The sequence below is a fragment of the Erythrolamprus reginae genome, chromosome 5 (assembly GCF_031021105.1).
Source record: "Erythrolamprus reginae isolate rEryReg1 chromosome 5, rEryReg1.hap1, whole genome shotgun sequence".
Lineage (NCBI taxonomy): Eukaryota > Metazoa > Chordata > Lepidosauria > Squamata > Dipsadidae > Erythrolamprus > Erythrolamprus reginae.
In genome coordinates, this window is record NC_091954.1 from 66705378 (window position 1) to 66725324 (window position 19947).

A 19947-nucleotide genomic window follows, 5' to 3' on the forward strand; every position below is an offset into this window, starting at 1 on the left:
CCATACATAAATTTTATAAGCCATTGGGAAGGGAATATTTCAATTCCCCCATGCCTGACGACAGAGGTGGGTTTTTAAGAGTTTACGAAAGGCAAGGAGGGTGGGGGCAACTCTGATACCTGGGGGGAGTTGGTTCCATAGGGTCAGGGCCGCCACAGAGAAGGCTCTTCACCAAATGACATTGTTTAGTCGACAGGACCTGGAGTAGACCAACTCTGTGGGACCTAACTGGTCGCTGGGATTCGTGCGGCAGAAGGCGGCCCCAGAGATATTCTGGTCCGATGCCATGAAGGGCTTTATAGGTCATAACCAACACTTTGAATTGTGACCGGAAACCGATCGGCAACCAATGCAGACTGCGGAGTGTTGGTGTAACATGGGCATACCTGGGGAAGCCCATGATTGCTCTCGCAGCTGCATTCTGCACGATCTGAAGTTTCCGAACACTCTTCAAAGGTAGCCCCATGTAGAGAGCATTACAGTGGTCGAACCTCAAGGTGATGAAGGCATGAGTGACTGTGAGCAGTGACTCCCGGTCCAAATAGGGCCGCAACTGGTGCACCAGGCGAACCTGGGCAAACGTCCCCCTCGCCACAGCCTAAAGATGTTTCTCTAATGTGAGCTGTTTCAATCCCTGGTGCCTGTTGTGAGTGCTCCTTGTCCACCTCAGGTCATGTCAGATTCTGAGGAGGATGACCCTCTGGATACCCTGGGCCAATGGGGTTGCCAGCTGATGCAGAGAGTGAGAGTGAGGGAGCAAGTGACCTGAGTGACTGTAAGGAACCAGTATAGGGGGCTGATATGACCATGAAGGAGTGGTCCCAGTCAGAGGATGAGGAAGACATTAAAGTGGATAGTCAGTGCCTAGACCTTGCTATAGGAGACTGCTGAGAAGGCAAGAGGAATTGCATAGTAAAAGGTATTAGCTTACAGCCTTACCTCTTTGGGGTGTTATGTCACTTCCAGACAGTATAAAAGCAAAGGATTTGGGGTAATTGGGTGTGGGGTTTCAATGTTGTTCATAGAAGAGGTTTTAGAGTGGGAGGGGTGCTTGAAAAAGGCTTCAAAAACATGATTCCTGCTTCACTAAAAGACATTCTTTCGGTGAGCTGATTTATATTTTTGAATGATAAATAGACTCTGTTATCTAAGGCAGTGATTTTCAATCTTTTTTGAGCCAACGGCACATTTTTTACATTTACGAAACCCTGGGGCACATTGAGCGGGGGGCGGGGGGTGGCTAAAAAAAGTTTAGACAAAAAAATTATCTCTCTCTCTCTCTTCCTCCCCTTTGCTCTATTTCTTTCTCCTTCGCTCTTTCTCTCCCTTCCTTCCTCTTTCTTTCTCTCTCTCTCTACCTCTTTCTTTCTCTTCCTTCCTTCCTCTCTTTTTTGCTCTTTCTCCTTCCCTCCCTCTCTTTTTATCTCTCTCTTGCTTTCTTTCTCTTTCTCTTGTTCTCTTTCTCTCTCTTGCTTTCTTTCTCTCTCTTGTTCTCCTTCTCTCTCGCTCTCTCTCTCTCTCTTGCTTTCTTTCTCTCTCTCTTGCTTTCTTTCTCTTGCTTTCTCTCTCTTGCTTTCTCTCTCTCTTGCTTTCTTTCTCTCTCTTGTTCTCCTTCTCTCTCTCGCGCTCTTTCTCTCTCTTGCTTTCTTTCTCTCTCTCTTGCTTTCTTTCTCTTGCTTTCTCTCTCTTGCTTTCTCTCTCTCTTGCTTTCTTTCTCTCTGAGCTTCGCGGCACACCTGACCATGTCTCGCGGCACACTAGTGTACCGTGGCACACTGGTTGAAAAACACTGATCTAAGGAATGCCGTTAGGCCAAGCTGGTGCTTTCCCCAGACTTTGTTGATCTTTAACTCCCTTTTCCTCGCCATTCAAATCTGCTTTTCACTGTGTATTGCTTTTCTCAATAAAGAGTATGATTTTACCATGAGACTTTTGAGTCAATGGGTTTGCTCTGAGTGGCCATGCATAGAACAGTGCCCAAAAGGTTGGAGGGCGCTGACCTAAAGCACATGACTTATGCAGAGACCACATTCTGGGAATATGGTTCATACGATATTCTAGCAAGCTATAAATACTTTAACCTGTGTAGTGCTTCCATCTACTTCATTACAGGTTGATAAGAAGCTACGTCCCTCTTCTGTACAAGGTTTCCCTCCATACAACCCTCAAAACCTATTTAGCTGCAACATTTATGTTCTCTTCATATTCTCCTTCTCCTTAAGGAAACTGAAGAGAAGCATAATGGCAGTTCAGCCAAGCAACCTGGCACTTACCTGTATATTCTGGTCAGGTTTATATCAGAAATGTTCAAATTAAGGAGCTCTCTCACATTGAATTGAGAGGTTAAAGATGTGTCCAGAAACTAGGGGGAAAAAATATAAGTAGCAGCTGATGAAATCTTTTCTAAATTTTCTCCAACTCTTTACTCCAGTGTTTCCCAACCTTGGCAGATGATTCTTTCCCCTTACATGCATAATCTTACATTTAGAAACAATGAAATGCATTCTATGTTTTTGACCAGTTTTCCAGAAATGCCAAATCGTTTTCCATGTTACCAATATTCATAGGAACATCAAGTTTATTACACACCTTCGTGGCACCAGCAAAAATACAAACATTACCTATCTGATATAACAGAAGGATTGTTAGATAGGCAATGTTTGTCTTTTTGCTGGTGCCACAAGACAAGAGTCTAGAGCAGTGTTTCCCAACCTTGGCAACTGGAAGAGATCTGGACTTCAACTCCCAGAATTCCCCAGCCAGCAAATGCTGGCTGGGGAATTCTGGAAGTTGAAGTCCAGATATCTTCAAGTTGCCAAGGTTGGGAAACACTGCTTTACTCATTCCTCCAGTTGTAGTTTCTCTTTTCCTGAAGCTGAAGCTATAAATTGCTGCAGCCAGAGGCTAAAATAAAAATGACTTATGAAAGAGGGAACTGCAAACAAAGATTGCAAATTAATATACGTTATTAACTCTATAACCACGAGCTATCCTTCCCTGTGTCATAATATTTACGTGTTTATTTTATTAGGCTTATGTGAACTTCAATTATCAACCAAATCTGAGCAGCCCCTTGTCTCCTCTTTCCTAATCATGAGGTGACACAACAGTTGTAAATAAAATAGCAACCTGGGTGGCTTACCTGAAGCATCATTCCATTGGCCCAAGGCCGGCACACCAAAGTGTATGAATTGCCCCCAACTAAAAATAGTAGTAGAACCAGCAACATCAGCAACCATGAAAATATAAAGCTGAATGCAACACTCCTGCCATAAAAGATGAGAAACAATCAGAGGTCTACAATACAACTACAGTAGTCCCTCACCTATCGCTGGTGTTACGTTCCAGACCCGGCCGCGATAGGTGAAATCCGCGATGGGGAATTTATCGACTGATAGTACTTATTTAAGTATTTATATTGTAATTGTTTGGTAAGTTTTCATTGTTTTAAGTGTTTATAAACCCTTCCCACACAGTATTTATTTTAGATACAGTATTTAAATACAGTATTTAAAATTTTAGATTTATTTATTTATTTTTTGAAAAACCTGCCGATCGAGTTCGGCAGGCTGTTTAAATCTGCCGATCGACTTCCTCAGAAACCCGCGATGAAGTGAAGCCGCAGTAGGTGAAGCGCGGTATAGCGAGGGACTACTGTACAGTGGTACCTCGACATACGAGTTTAATTCGTGCCAGAACCGAGCTCGTATGTCGATCAATTCGTATCTCGAACCAATGCATTTAGATTTGGCTTTTCGCGCTGAGATAACTGGAAAAAAATGGAATTCTTGCGCCACCTAGTAGACGCTCGGCTCGTATCCCGAATTTGAGCTCGGGTGTCGAACAGAAATTTTGCTCGCGTCTCAGCTCGTAACTTGGAATACTCGCATGTGGAGCAGCTCGTATCTAGAGGTACTACTGTATTGATTTGGATGTGAACAACCCACAGAACTTTCTACAGTTGGGTCTGATATTCTCATGGTGCCACTTCTGTGAAAATCCGTAGAGTAAGGCAGGAAAACAATGTGCTGGGGCAAGTAGAGGACATTTTCAATTTAGTAGATCATCTGTGATCAACAGTGCCACTTGTGTACAGTACCACTCTATAATTTCCTGGCAGGAATCTATGCTAAGTGCAAAATTAGAAAACTTTCCATAAAGTGCTTTCTCCCAAGCAACTAACATTACATAAAAATACAAGCAGCGTTTGTGGCTATGATCTGGAAGGATACAAAGAGGCTATTGTCATTTATTTCCCTATACTGATCAGGGGGAGAACACAACATTTCTTACGCCATAAAGAAGTTTCCACCAGTGTTGGAGAGGCAGCCTCGTTTGGTAGGCCATTGCATTCCATCTGGATCTAGCCCAAGACCACCAAGCAAAAGTCCCAGCACATTGAATGCAATTATTACAAGCAGGACGCAGCAAAGGCAGATGCCAACACCCCACCTGTAGTGAAAGAAATCAACTAGTTAACACTCAGACTTTAAACAACAAGGAAAACATGCTCAGTTAAATATAATCAGTTCAATTCAGTTGAAATCAGAATAAGATAGGACTACACTGTGCTAACATCTACAACAGACTACTTTTGTTCAAATAAGATGTTTTATCAGCCAGGATTATAATTTCTGAATTAATCAAATTTTCTCAGGTGCATAACACATTAAACCATAAAGTAACTGCATTTGTAGCTCAGTGCCTTGTAAACACAGGTGCTAGAAATTAAAGGAAATAAGGAAAATAATAAGATCCAATTCAAGCCCGGAGCATAAGAACTGGTATTAAATGCTTAATGATTAAATGGAACTTTAACCTTTTGCAGATTAGAGGTGCTGGTCATTCAAACACCAATGCTTGACACAGAAAACTCTAGAGGCCTCATTTTTCTTCTGAGCTGCACCATACTTTTCTATAACTGTGCCTGCTAAAATGGAATGTAAATATCATTCCATTTGAACTCTGAATTCAGCCCACGTAATTCTGCAACATATGAATTATTGAGTAAAAGTTTTATTCCTACCTGTAGCTATCATATTTGACCACTTGTGGCTTGTATTCATTTGCCTTCTTTACAATATTTTCCATGGATGAAGAGACATCCTTCAGTGAGATCAGCTCGTGAAACTTTTCACTGGTGGCAATAATTCCTTCCTTGATACTATCAATTATCACCTTTACGTCTTTAATAATAGGAGGCAACACAGATAAACCCATTAAACTATGTGTATTATCATGGACCACTTAAACAATAACAATTATCCAAGGGCAATGGGTATGTTAAACCCTCAAACTCATACTCTGTACAAATACAATTCACACTGCATCTTCTATACTTCTAATAAAGTATCTTTAAAAGCAATAAGCAACAGACAAAGCTGACTGTAAATTCAGGAATCAGTTTCCATTAAGTGAAATAAACTAAAGTCAGGATGTAGCAGGGGCAGGAAAAGAATTGCACATGGGAAGAATAAGTAGAATAATTCAGGAAACTATGTTTGAACAAAGTAACTGAAAAACAATATATATCCTATCAAAACATAGGATATCTTCCTAATACCACACCAGATCTTCATCTTACACATATTAGCTACACCAGGGGTGTGTCAAACTCAATTTCATTAGGGGCCACAACAGGATTGTGTTTGACCTCGGAGGTATGTGGAGACATGGCCAGGGTCGGTGTGGCCAGCTCAACATCACTCATGTTGCAACAACCTCCTGCGTCCTACCAGCGAAAACGGACCTTGTGAGCTCTGTTTTCGCTGACAGAGGGCTGCAAGAGGCCGTTGCAACTCAAAACAGAACTCAGGAGGGCTGCATGTGGCTCCCGTGTGAGTTCCACTTTTGCTGGCAGAGGGCTGCAGGAGGGCATTGCAGCTAAAAACAGAGCTCAGGAGGACTGCACATGCTTCTCAAGCTCCGTTTTCGTTGGCAGGACTGTAGGAGGCCATCACAACTGAAAACAGAGTTCAGAAGGGCCATGCACTCCATTTTCACTGGCAGAGGGCTGCCAGAGACCATCACAACTGAAAACAGAATTCAGGAAGGATGCATGTGGCTCCCATGAGCTCTATTTTCACTGGCAGAGGCACTGTAGGTCAATTACTGTTTCCAAGGCAGTGCCGCGGGCCAGATTTATGACCCCCATGGGAAGATCTGGTCTATGGGCCTTCAGTTTGACACCTGGCAGAGGGCTACAGGAGGCCAGCACAGCCAAAAATAGAGCTCAGGAGGACCGCACATGCCCCACAAGCTCCGTTTTCATTGGCAGGACTGCAGGAGGCCATCGCAGCTGAAAGTTCAGGAGGGCTGGCAGAGGGCTGCAGAGATCATCACAACTGAAAACAGAGTCCAGAAGAGCTGTATGTGACTCCCATGAGCTTTATTTTTGCTGGCAGAGGGTTGCAGGAGGCCGTTGCCACCACATCCCCCTCCCCTGAGTTTTATTTTCACTGGCAGAGGCACTGCAGGTCCTGCTCTGGCCTACAGGCCTTCAGTCTGATACCCTATACTGTCTAATTTTCATACAAACTCTCAGGTTTTTAACTATTTTATTGACTAATGAAGCCATAACGGGCTGATTCATACATAGATAGGATGAATGTGTACCTTTACACAGGTATATAAAAAAAGGAAACTTATTTCTCAGAGGGACTCAGAGGGACTATATTTTAGTTGTTGGTTAATTACCATGTCTTCCCCTAAATAAGACCCTGCCTTACATTTTTTTAAACCCTGAAATAAGCGCTTGACCTTATTGCCATGCACTCAAAAGCCTGATTGGGCTTATTATCAGGGGATGTCTTATTTTGGAAAAAATAGGGTATCAGTAAACCTTCAGTCTATATGTTACTGTTATTAATAACTATACATTCAGTTACTATTTGTAGCACCTTTCAACATTGTCATTAACTAGTTCAAATAAACAGTTGGCAGGAATGCTTATCAAATCCCAAGATGACATAAAACTGTAGGATATTGGGTAGCTGGGACTGTAGGATAGCCCAACTTGGGCTAATACTTGGGACTGTCCCCAAATGTATGATTTTCAACTCCCAGAATTTCCTAGTCAGTTTGGCCATTCCTGAAAATGCCATAAGTTTTAAAGTCTGTATATCTAGAAGTTTTCAGCATGGAGAATAATTGCTCAAAGGGATTAAAACCCAGTACAAAATTATATTGAGAGATTTGAGAAAAACCACAAAAGCAAATGTACTAATAACACAAAGGGAGATGTTCACTTAGGGAAAAATAAAATAAATAATAGGTAGAGAGCATGGAAGGATATCTGGCCTGATTGTTTCTTTCTTTGTCTGTCTGTCTGTCTGTCTGTCTGTCTGTCTGGTTGGTTGATTGATTGATTGATTGATTGATTGATTGATTGATTGACTTCTATTCCACCCAATCCCGAAGGACTCAGGGCGGCTTACAACAACGATATAAGAACAATAAAAATAAATACAAAACAGTAGAAGAAGTCAAACAGTTAGCTAAAGTTAAAACATAACAAACTAAAAAAAACCATTAAAAAGTTATTATAAAAAGAAAACCACACTCATGTGCATACACACCATTCTTACAGTTGGCCATCAAGCTGTGAATTTATGTCCCCCAGGCCTGTCGGCAAAGCTAGGTCTTCGTAGCTTTACGAAAGGCCAGCATGGTGGGAGCAGTACGGATATCGGGGGGAAGTTGGTTCCATAGAGCTGGGGCAGCCACAGAGAAGGCCCTCCCCCATAGTCCCGTCAACTTGCATTGCTTAGTCGATGGGATCCAGAGAAGGCTAAACCTGTGAGCTCTTATTGGTCTCTGGGAGGTATGCAGCATGAGACGGTCCCTAATTGTTGTGGTTAGCTCTGGCCCAGCTCCTGCCCCAAGGACTGTGGATGTGGGGGAGTCATCCACACGCTGCAGGCCTGTTTTGCCCCTGGTGGAATCTGCTGATGAAGGCTCCTCTGACCAAGAAGACATGAGTGACAGGGAGGAGGAGAGTGTGGCAGACAGCTCAGAAGGAGATCAATTATCTAGCTCCTCCTCAGATTCAGAACAAGAGTTAATGATACAGCCACGCATGCGGAGAGCGATGCATAGGCAGCAACAACTGAGAGATTATTATCAAAGAAAATGAGGCCACCTGTGGTTGGGTGGGGCTGTGGTAATTAGTGAGGCTGCTATAAATAGCAGCCTGTGGGTTTGGCCATTGTGGAGGATTATCTGATCCTTGTGTTTCATGACTGCTTTACTGACTTTGACCTTTTGTGTGCTGATTTCCCCCCGCTTTGAAACAAAACCAGAGCAAAGTGTGTTTCACTTTGTGAAAGAAGAAGGACTGTGAATTGCCTCACAGCTGCAAGCTAAGTATCACAGAACTGATAAGGGACTTGTACCAATTACCAGTTTGTTTGGAGACGAGTGCTCTTTGCTATACCAAAAGAGGGCTTGGTTTAAGTGAATTTTCATTATAAAGAACATTGTTTTGAATTTTCAAACGTGTGTGTGTCTGAAATTTGTACCTGTGAATTTTTGGGAGGAGACTACCAGAGAGCCCGACAGAACACTAATAATGCTAAATCTTTGGGGGGGGGGGTGTCTTACAATTGGATAGGAATTGGCAACTCAAAATATAGCTCCTCAGAAGTCAAATGCAGTTTTAGACTGAACAGAACTTCATTTACCTCGTCAGGAAAAGTTATAATTACATTCTATTCTGAGTACGGTGTCCAGTTCTTGGTCCCACATTTTAATAGAGCTTCAGTTAAAAATTTGCAGAAAAGAGTAACAAAAGGATTAAAAGGTAACTCTTATTTTTAAAGCAAAGTCAAAGCAAATTGGTATGTTTAGACCTGATCAAATATTTTGGAAGGAGAATATAACAGCACTTTTCAAGTAAATAAATAGGTGACATATAGAAGTCAAGACATGTTCTCTATCCCTGAGATGGAACGATGGTCATAAGAAACAGGAAGAGAAACTCTAGCGGAATGTTAGAAAATACTTCCAAAGATCACAGTTGGATAGTGGCACCAAGTGTGGGAAACATAGGTGTCCCTCGGGCATTATTTTAAACTTCTGCATTAAGGTAGAAACTCAATTAATGTGCCCAAAAGTTCTCTTCTATTTCTATGACTATGGAAATATGAGATATAAATTTCTTACATACATTATAAATTAATTACATTTGTGAGGAGGAAAATAGAAACCTTTCTTTTGGAAAGATAGGGGATATTGGAAAACTGTATTTAGCTGAAGGGGGGATGCTTGTAAGGTATCCATAAACGGGGTGGGACAGGTCAGACCTTTTCTTATAAATGCACCCCCTCCCCATATATAATGTCACTCATGTGAATAATAATCTTATACCTACAGGCCTTTGGAAGCCACAGAACAATGTGTGAAATGAAGAAGAGATCTATGATTGGGTTCCTTACCAGACATGTCATCTTTGGTTTCATTAGAGACTTTTTGTGGTATTTCTTCTATGAAATTTCTTGCCTACAAGCAAAAAAAAGATACAGTCAAACACAGATGAAGACACATCAAACAAAGCTCAGATCTCAGAATGTAAGTCAAGTAAAATATGACCCCAAATTGTTGAACAAAAAGCAAAGCTCCAAGAAGATAGGTTTGCCATTTTCCCAAATTGACAGATTTAATCCCTTTAGAGCAGTGTTTTTCAACCAGTGTGCCTTGGCACACTAGTGTGCCGCAAGACATAGTCAGGTGTGCCGCGAAGCTCAGAGAGAGAAAGAAAGCAAGAGAGAGAGAAAGAAAGAGAAAGAAAGAAAGCAAGAGAGAGAGAAAGAGAACAAGAGAAAGAAAGCAAGATAGAGAGCAAGAGAGAGAGAGCAAGAGAGAGAGAGAAAGAGAGGGAGGGAAGGAGAGAGAGAGAAAGACATAGAGGGAGGTAAGGAGGGAGAGAAAGAGAGCAAAAAAAAGAGGAAGGAAGGAAGAGAAAGAAAGAGGGATGGAGAGAGAGAGAGAAAGAGGAAGGAAGGAAGGGAGAGAGAGAGAATTTTTTTGTCCAAACTTTTTTTAGCCCCCCCCCCTCCCCGCCCCACTCAATGTGCCCCAGGGTTTTGTAAATGTAAAAAATGTGCCGTGGCTCAAAAAAGGTTGAAAATCACTGCTTTAGGGGAGATAGGACAGGTCTCAAATAAACAGGGCTCATCAGTCCATGAACAAAATGGCTCCAAACAATGACCAATGATTGTTGAAGTGACCATTTAGTCCTGGTCCTATCATGGGCAGCCCAGTTTATTGCACTGGCAATAAATGGGAGTAGATACCTGAAAAGATAATTGTAGAAGAAAAGGAGGATGTTACCTTTTCTATACTACTGTTCAGATTCAGACTTGCCAGATTAGATATCGAATTAATTAGATCACTGACATCAGGGATCTGCAGAAAGAAATAATGCAGAAACATACATTTTTATTGTTTGATTGACCCTAATTAAACAATGGGGAATGTACTACATTTCAAGTGGGATGAAGTGAAAACACATGAAGCAACAGCTGCCACATAGAAATGTGTGTATACATATGGATGACTAAGAGTTAATTAACACAGATCTAGACATCTTGAAAACATGCTTCTATGTCGTAACCTATCCTATATTGTGTTACAATTGGTGCACATTTGATCTTATGGCTTCTGGATTCATCCTCCCATGGGTCAATTATCTCAGCAGTCTTATCCCAATTACATTATGCTTCCTTAGCCTGATTTTTTAAAATGTTTCATGAATTGCACTTTTATGCCCCGATTCCCAAATACACTGACCAATTCACCATACTCATGAACTAATCAGGTCTTTTCCTATGCTGTCAAATAATCCCCTTTGCCCATCCAAATATTTCTCTCTATTCCAAACCCCACTCTACCGTATCAAAATTGGCCTCAGGTGTCAGGTTCTCTACGGACACTTTCTCACATGGACTGCCACATTTTTTCAGAGTGCTATTGAGGCTGGTTCTCAGGTCAGTCAGATTTTTGTTCAGTTCATTTTGCATTTCCTTCAAGCGATCGCCAGTCTTGTTGACTTTTTGGAGTTCCTGGCCTATGCTCTCAATATCTATTTTGTAAAAAAGTAAGAAGGACAGAGTAAAGACAGGAAGAATTCTCCAACCTGAAGTGTTCACTTAGTTCTTGATTGTAACAGAACTCAGAACTGATCTTGTGCAAGATACAAGAAATCATTAAGGAAAGAGTTGGACATGATATTACATAGTCCAGAAATAGAAGAAAGTGTGAGGAAGAAGCTCAAAGTAATGGCACCTTGATTTTGTTTGGTATACTTCCTGGAGGGGTCTGTAATATAGTAAATGATTTAGCTTTACTAGATAAATGGTCAAAGCAATGGAAACTGCAGTTTAATGTTTCCAAATGTAAAATAATGCACTTGGGGAAAAGGAATCCTCAATCTGAGTATTGCATTGGCAGTTCTGTGTTAGCAAAAACTTCAGAAGAGAAGGATTTAGGGGTAGTGATTTCTGACAGTCTCAAAATGGGTGAGCAGTGTGGTCGGGTGGTGGGAAAAGCAAGTAGGATGCTTGGCTGCATAGCTAGAGGTATAACAAGCAGGAAGAGGGAGATTGTGATCCCCTTATATAGAGCGCTGGTGAGACCACATTTGGAGTACTGTGTTCAGTTCTGGAGACCTCACCTACAAAAAGATATTGACAAAATTGAACGGGTCCAAAGACGGGCTACAAGAATGGTGGAAGGTCTTAAGTATAAAACGTATCAGGAAAGACTTCATGAACTCAATCTGTATAGTCTGGAGGACAGAAGGAAAAGGGGGGACATGATCGAAACATTTGAATATGTTAAAGGGTTAAATAAGGTCCAGGAGGGAAGTGTTTTTAATAGGAAAGTGAACACAAGAACAAGGGGACACAATCTGAAGTTAGTTGGGGGAAAGATCAAAAGCAACATGAGAAAATATTATTTTACTGAAAGAGTAGTAGATCCTTGGAACAAACTTCCAGCAGACGTGGTTGGTAAGTCCACAGTAATTTAAACATGCCTGGGATAAACATATATCCATTATAAGATAAAATACAGGAAATAGTATAAGGGCAGACTAGAGGGACCATGTGGTCTTTTTCTGCCGTCAGTCTTCTATGTTTCTATGTTTCTACTATGGGACCTAAAGAAACTTGGACAGGCTACCAAGATTCTGTTATTATATTCTATGACAATAAATGACATTCCTAAAATCCCTTTAAATGTCTGTTTCTTCAACTGGTCTACTTCAAAGACTGGCACTGATTTTGTCTACAGAAAATTACCCCTCAAACATCTAAAACATGATGCAGTTGATCAATACGTCTCCAGCAGTTTCATAGTCTTTGAGTTCCCATGATTTTGCTCTGGGAGGAAAAACAAGAACTTTTTCCTTGTCATAGCATCTCTTATGATGATGCTGGCAAATGTCTGGAATTCTAACAAAGTCTAGGGTGTTTTTCATGAGAACTTTCTGTAAAAGTTCCTTCAACTTCTGGGTTGACCTCTGTTACCAATGTATCTGTGCTTCCACTCTACTATTATACCCCAATATCATTTCCCAATCTAGTCTCTCGTTCAGTACCTTGAAGAAGTTTCTCAGTTGTGTCTAATAATTTCGTTGCTCGTCCACCTAGTTTATCCTTAATCTTGGTCCCCAAGATATCGCCAATATCTGCAAAGAAGGAAAGCATCAACACAAAGTTACTAATAGAAATACTTTTTCCACTGCCCATTCCCTGTAAAATCCCATGGCCTTTTAAATTTTGTATTTTGTACATATTGTACCCAAGGCATAAACTTACTCGACACTTTATCACTGATTTCCTCCAATGGCACTTTACTAGAGCTGACGATTTCATTAATCCCCTGTGGGAGAGATGAAATAAAATCCCATTTTAGATGAGAAGTGCACAAAACTGAAATCCTGAACTCTGGATTCATGGAGATTGGGGAAAGACACGGGATGTCATATACAATTTGAACACAACATTATTAAAATATTTTATTGTACCAAAAGGCCCTCCTATATGTTGGCCAGATATAAAGTCATATATTGATTATTTGTATATTCAGTTGGCAAAGTCGCTGTAACCATCAGAATTGTTGAACAAAAGAATTATTATATAAACATCAAAGACTGAAATATATGCCACATAGGGGGGAAAAGGTCCTATATTGCCCTGCAACTATATTTGTTGAAGATGTTACTGGACTACTTCTAAGTAACTGTCCTATGAATATTTTGTCACCGAAAAAAAATATGATATATAAATAAATGCAATATCTGGTCTCTGGAGGTAAATGAGGGAGGGAGGGAGGAAGAGGGGAAGTGATGTGGCTAATTTTGAAGATAGTCTAGAACAGTGGTTCTCAACCTTTCTAAGGCCGCAACCCCTTAATACAGTTCCTCGTGTTGTGGTGACCCCCAACCATAAGTCTAGTGCCAATTCTCCCAACAGAGCTTTGTGCTGATTGGCAGGAAGATCAGAGAGACGCCCCCACTGTAAATACCTGATTGGTCGGATTGTAAAAATATGTTCCAAGATGCCAGAATAGAAGCTTTAGTTCCTAATGCCAGGGGAAATTTGTCTTTTCCTAGGGTCTCAGGCGAACCTTGTGAAATGGTCATTCAACCCCCAAAGGGGTCCCGACCCCCAAGTTGAGAACCACTGGTCTAGAAATATCCAATAGCACGGAATACAGCAGCTAGATGAATAATTGGATTGGACATTATGTATTTCCTGTGCTAGCTCATTTCAAGTAAAAAGAGTTGATACCAACCAATTAATTTAGCTTACATTTTTAGCTTAAATTGTAATTGGATTGGTGGGTATTGGATTTGTTATTATGTATTGTTTTTACCTTGTTGTGAGCCGCCCCGAGTTTGCAGAGAGGGGCAGCATATAAATCCAATAAATCAAATCAATACATCGAATTCCTCCATAACTTGGGGAGACACCTTCTGGAAGGATGTACCTTTCCATGAACTGCAACTTGTGCATTACAGTCACCTTTATGACTCTAAATGCTCTCCTATCCTGAAGTATGGAGCAGGGCCATCTGACTAACAGCTCTCCAATTCTGGCATAGTCTCATTGGAGATAAAGCTCGCCAACCACTTTTTTTGATAATGAAAACTAAGGTGGTAAATGGGACTGATACAGAATAGAGTATGAAAAACAGAGGATAAGGTAGAGCAGTAAAGATATAACATAGAGCAATGATGGAGAACCTATGGCACATTGCCACAGGTGGCGTGCAGAGCCATATCATATCTATGTAAGGCAGCTGGCCAGCTGATTTTCGACTGGTTTTGCTCTTCCAAGGCTTCAGGAACGCCTCCAGGGGCCAATAGGCCAACCAGAAGTTTGTTTCTGAACTTCCAGGTTTTAGGAGGCTTTCTTGAACCTTGGGGACAGCGAAAAATAGCCCAACGGGCTTTCCAGAAGTCTGAAAGCTTCAGTGAGGTCTGACAGCATGCACAGAGGGGCAGTGCTGGAGTTGTGTGCATGGGGGGGCATTGCATTATGAGTGTGGGCACACTCACTCACGCTATTACTCTCAAACACACCCTTTTGGCACCTGAGACAAAAAAGGTTCTCCATCATGATATAGAGCAGTGATGGAGAACCTATGGCACAGGTGCCACAGGTGGCACGCAGAGCCATATTTGCTGGCACATGATTAAATAGAACTTTAACCTTTTGCTGGTTAAAGATTAGAGGTGCTGGTCATTCAAACAACAATGCTTGAAACAGAAACCTCTCAGCTCAGCTCCAACGTGCACATGTGTGCTGGTCAACTGATTTTTGGCTCGTACAGATTGATTGATTGATTGATTAGATTTGTATGACGCCCCTCTCCGTAGACTCAGGGCAGCTCACAGCAACAATAAAACAATGTACAACAAATCTAATAATTTAAGAAAAAACACTAAAAAACCCATTACAGTGGTACCTCGAGATACGAGTTTAATTCGTTCCGGACCTGGGCTCTTAAGTCGAGCAGCTCTTATCTCGAACGACTTTTCCCCATAGGAATTAATGTAAATAATTTTAATTGGTTCCAGCCCTCAAAAAACTCACAAAGTTAGTCTAAATTATGCAGAAAGACATGTTTTTAATGAAGAAATGTACATGTACATATAAATGAATAATGAAGTTTCTTTCACTTAACTTGTAAACTTTCTTAAACTTTTAAATTTACATATGTTCAACTTCTCTGCCACCCAATCCTGTAGGACAGAGGTCCCCAACCCTTTTTGCACCAGGGACCGGCTTTAAGCGATCAAGAGAGGAATGGGTGAATGAATGGACGGAGGGTGGGAAGGAAGGAAGGAAAGAGGGAAGGGACAGGAACAGAGGAAGGAAGCAAGGAAACTTATGAAAGGGGAGAGTAAGAGAGGAATGAGTGAAGGGAGGGAGGGAGGGAAGAAGGTGGGAAGGAGAAAGAAAAGAAGAAATAGAGGAAGGGAAGGTAAAAGAGAGAAAGAAAAAGAGCAAGAAAGAAAGAAAGAAAGGGGGAAGGGACAGGAACAGAGGAAGGAAGCAAGGAAACTTATGAAAGGGGAGAGTAAGAGAGGAATGAGTGAAGGGAGGGAGGGAGGGAAGAAGGTGGGAAGGAGAAAGAAAAGAAGAAATAGAGGAAGGGAAGGTAAAAGAGAGAAAGAAAAAGAGCAAGAAAGAAAGCTGCAAGCACCACCCCCCGAGCCCCCCAGGCCGGCTGCAACCTTTTAAAACATGCGCGCCGCTTCGCAGCTGTCTCCTGAAGCCGAACGCGGAAGTTAGCGTTTGGCTTCAGGAGACAGCTCCTTGGCGCTTGTATCTCGAATTTGGGCTTGTAAGTAGAACAAAAATATCTCTCCCCTCCCAGCTCTTATCTCGAGTTGCTCTTAAGTAGAGCAGCTCTTATGTCGGGGTTCCACTGTATTAAAAACAAACATACATACAAACATACCATGCATAAACTGTATAGACCCGGGGGAGATGTTTCAATTCCCCCATGCTTGACGGCAGAGGTGGGTTTTAAGGAGTTTACGAAAGGCAAGGAGGGTGGGGGCAGTTCTAATCTCCGGAGGGAGCTAGTTCCAGAGGGTCGGGGCCGCCACAGAGAAGGCTCTTCCCCTGGGTCCCGCCAAACGGCATTGTTTAGTCGACGAGACCCAGAGAAGGCCAACTCTGTGGAACCTAATCGGTTGCTGGAAGGGCATTTTTGGCTTCCAGAGAGTGTCCAGGAGAATGGGGGAAGGCATTTTAACCCTCTCCTGGCTCCAGGGAAGCCCTTCGAGTCTGGTGAGAGTGAAACGCGAGCCTATTGGGCCCACCAGAAGTTGAAAAACAGGCCATTTCCAGCTTCCAGGGGGCCTGCAGGGGTGGGGAAGCTGTTTTTGCCCTCCCAAGGCATTGAATTATGGGTGTGGGCACTCGCATATGCACGATAGTGCATGCCCACGCTTTTTCAGCACCTGAGGAAAAAAAGCTTTGCCATAACGGATATAGAGTATGTCATATTTACCTCAGGTATAGAATTGATATAAGCATTCAGGTTGCTCACTGTATTGTTGAAAATGACAAAACCTTTGTCCAGACCCTGGGATATACGCTGGTTGCTGACATATGCACATATATCTCCAGCCCTTTAGCAGAAGAAGTAAAAAAAAAGAGAAGAACAAAATTGTGAAGGACAACTAGTAACATCATTCAACAGGCTGCAAACTTAGCAATAGTTTGAGGTCTTGTCCAACTGGGGCAAGATATAAATATAAGTGAGTGAGTGAGTGAACGAAGAAAAATTTACTTAGACAGTGATGTTGTGTATTTGAAAAGCTATATGAATACAAATTTTGTAAAAATGTTTACAGGTAAATGAGTAGAGGGTTTTTTTTGGCTTTTCATGATGTATGAAACCACCAATTCTGCCTTAAAGTTACCTATGAACTAGATTATTATATTCAACAATACTTTTAAAAAAATACCTTAGCATTATGTGTGAAGCCGAGCATAATAGAAGGAAAAAATAACTATGGTTCAGAGTCCGCACTTAATGCCTTGTATTCTTTCTCACATTACAGAATCATGGTTTGATTTCAGCTTGGAATCCCCTAGTTATGTGATTTGTCAACATATTTTTTTTTTCATTCTGTAGCACCTTCTCTCTCTAACTCCATCAATTCACTTGTGGTTAACAATGCCATGCACAATCTCTTTGTAATCCTGTCTGCATTCTGCCTTTGGCTTATGGATTTCCTGTCTGGTTGCTCTCAGAGGGTCAGATTAGGTAACCAAAGCTCTTCATCCCCTATTCTTAACACTGGTGCACCACAGGGATGCATGTTGAGTCCCTTATTCTATACCAGTGATGGCGAACCTATGGCACGAGCGCCCAGGTGGCACACAAAGCCATATCTGCTGGCATGCGAGCCGTTGCCCTAGCTTAGCTCCAACGTGCATGTGTATGCTGGACATCTGATTTTTGGCTGGCACAGAGGCTCTGGGAGGGCGTTTTTGGCTTCCAGAGAGCCTCCAGGGGCTGGGGGTGGTGGAGAAGGGTGTTTTACCCTCCTCCGGTTCCAGGGAAACCTTTAGAGCCTGGCTGAAGACATTCCCCCGCTCCTATTGGGTCACCTCGGGATTTCTCCAAATCAGAAGGCACAGACATGAATTTGTTCAAGGTGAGACAACCTTGACCAAGGTAAGGGGACCTCATTTTATTATAAACAGACATCTAGAGCAGTGTTTCCCAACCTTGGCAACTTGAAGATATCTGGACTTCAACTCCCAGAATTCCCATGCTGGCTGGGGAATTCTGGGAGTTGAAGTCCAGATATCTTCAAGTTGCCAAGGTTGGGAAACACTGATCTAGAGGATAGGATACATGTGACAAGCCAGGTCCAATACAAAACGATTGCACAATACTGCAGCAAAGTTTATCCAATGGGAAAGGTACAACACTACAGGTGAGTGAGGAATTTGTGGAATGTGCTTAGGTCAGGGAAGGAAAGACATCGTTTGGACTTTAGCATAGGTTAAACCTGAATATGGCCCTTCAGCTATACACAGGAATTTCCATCTGCTAAAAGTCAAACAAAGATGGCCTGTTAACAGAACAGTCGGGTGCTACGCTCCGGTTGCAATTTTCAGGATGTAAATGCAGATGTGCGCCCCCGACACACGCACTCCCCTGTGCAAGATTTGGTTTCTGTACATGCGCAGCAAGTGTAATTTTCTGCGAAGATGCTTGCAGGAGTGAGATTTCGATGATTTTTGCCAATTTTTTGCTGCTGCGCATGCACGGAAGCAAAAATGTCGGTGAAAATCACATGCTGTGCATGCGCAGAAGCCAAATCCCGCACCGCCATGCCCGCGATGGCTTTAATGGGTGCACTGGTAGCCCTGAAGACAGCAGTCCTTCACTGGTGTTATCATAAAAGAGGACCTGACCTGGGGCTCTCACATTGCAGCTCCGGTCAAAAGAGGCCAGCAGAGATTATACTACCTGAGACTTCTCAAGAAACAACTGAATGGAATACTCCTGGTGACCTTGTACCGCTGCACCACAGAGAGTATTTTAACTTACTGCACCTGTGTGGTTTGCCACTTGCACTGTGGCAGATAGGACAGCACCCCAGAGGGTTAACGTCATTGCCCAAGGGATCATTGGTTGCCCTCTCCCCTCTTTGGAAGAGCTTTATGGCTCCCGCTGCCTTAAGAAAGTTCAAAACATTCTTAAAGATCCATCTCATCCTGGGCACCCTTTTTCGAACTATTACCATCTGGCACACGGTACAGAATAATAAAAACAAGGACAAATAGGCTGAAAAACGGCTCCTATCCCAAGGCAGTTACCATATTGGATGCTACTGTGTAATCAGTGATGGGCTACCAAAATTTTTGCTCCCACACTGTGGACGTGGCTTATGCATTTTGTTTCAACATATTTCAGTGCAAATTGGGTGTTCTTGGGTGGAGCTCCAAATTTTGCTACCAGTACTGTGTGCCTGAGCGTACCCGTAGGAGCCCATCACTGTGTATAATGCAATATTAATGCAACATCCGGGGCTTTCAGTTCAATTATATAGATTGTGAAAGATGTAGGTTTAATGTTTTATTTTTATAGTTACAGTGTACAATGAAGATGGCATTTAACTTCGTTGTACAAGGTGCAATGACAATAAAGTAAACTAAACTAATTAACAAAAATACATCATGGCTAACTTTGCTTTTTGTGTCCTTCTGGAAATACAGTGATACCTTGTCTTACGAACTTAATTGGTTCCGGGAAGAGATTCTTAAAGTGAAAAGTTTGTAAGACGAAACAATGTTTCCCATAGGAATCAATGGAAAAGCGATTAATGTGTGCAAGCCCAAAATTCACCCCTTTTGCCAGCCACTTGAAGCGCCCATTTTTGTGCTGCTGGGATTCCCCTGAGGCTCCCCTCCATGGGAAACCCCACTTCCGTATTTCTGTGTTTTTGCGATGCTGCTGGGGAATCCCAGCATCACAAAAACGAGTGCTTCGTTGGCAACTGAAGTCCGGAGGTGGGGTTTCCCAGCGAAGGGAGCATCAGTGAAATCGCAGCATCACAAAAACACAGAAGTCCTCGAAACCCCATGTGTTTTTGCGATGCTGCAATTTCACTGAGGCTCCTCTCGCTGGGAAACCTCACCTCCAGACTTCTGTTGCCAGTGAAGCGCCCGTTTTTGCGCTGCTGGGATTCCCCTGCAGCACCCCAAAAACACAGAAGTCCGGAGGTGGAGTTTCCCATGGAGGGGAGCCTCAGGGGAATCCCAGCAGCGCAAAAAACAGGTGCTTCGCTGGCAACAGAAGTCCGGAGGTGGGGCATCCCAGCAGCGGCGGTGGGTTTGTAAGGTGAAAATAGTTTGTAAGAAGAGGCAAAAAACTCTTAAACCCCGGGTTTGTATCTCGAAAAGT

The 19947-nt window shown here is 42.4% G+C and overlaps 1 protein-coding gene across 3 annotated transcripts in view; it reads right to left on the minus strand.

Annotated features, from left to right (window-relative positions):
* LOC139167862 (prominin-1-A-like) overlaps positions 1–19947 on the minus strand; it is a 72153-nt gene that overhangs the window by 18916 nt on the left and 33290 nt on the right. For all 3 annotated transcript variants that reach the window (XM_070752913.1, XM_070752912.1, XM_070752914.1), the window contains 10 exons: positions 16531–16651; positions 12819–12882; positions 12599–12688; positions 10890–11080; positions 10330–10404; positions 9435–9498; positions 5027–5186; positions 4294–4452; positions 3143–3266; positions 2274–2362 (listed from right to left, as the gene is read on the minus strand). In XM_070752913.1, the coding sequence (XP_070609014.1) occupies positions 2274–2362; positions 3143–3266; positions 4294–4452; positions 5027–5186; positions 9435–9498; positions 10330–10404; positions 10890–11080; positions 12599–12688; positions 12819–12882; positions 16531–16651 (1137 nt within the window). The remainder of the gene's footprint in view (positions 1–2273; positions 2363–3142; positions 3267–4293; positions 4453–5026; positions 5187–9434; positions 9499–10329; positions 10405–10889; positions 11081–12598; positions 12689–12818; positions 12883–16530; positions 16652–19947) is intronic.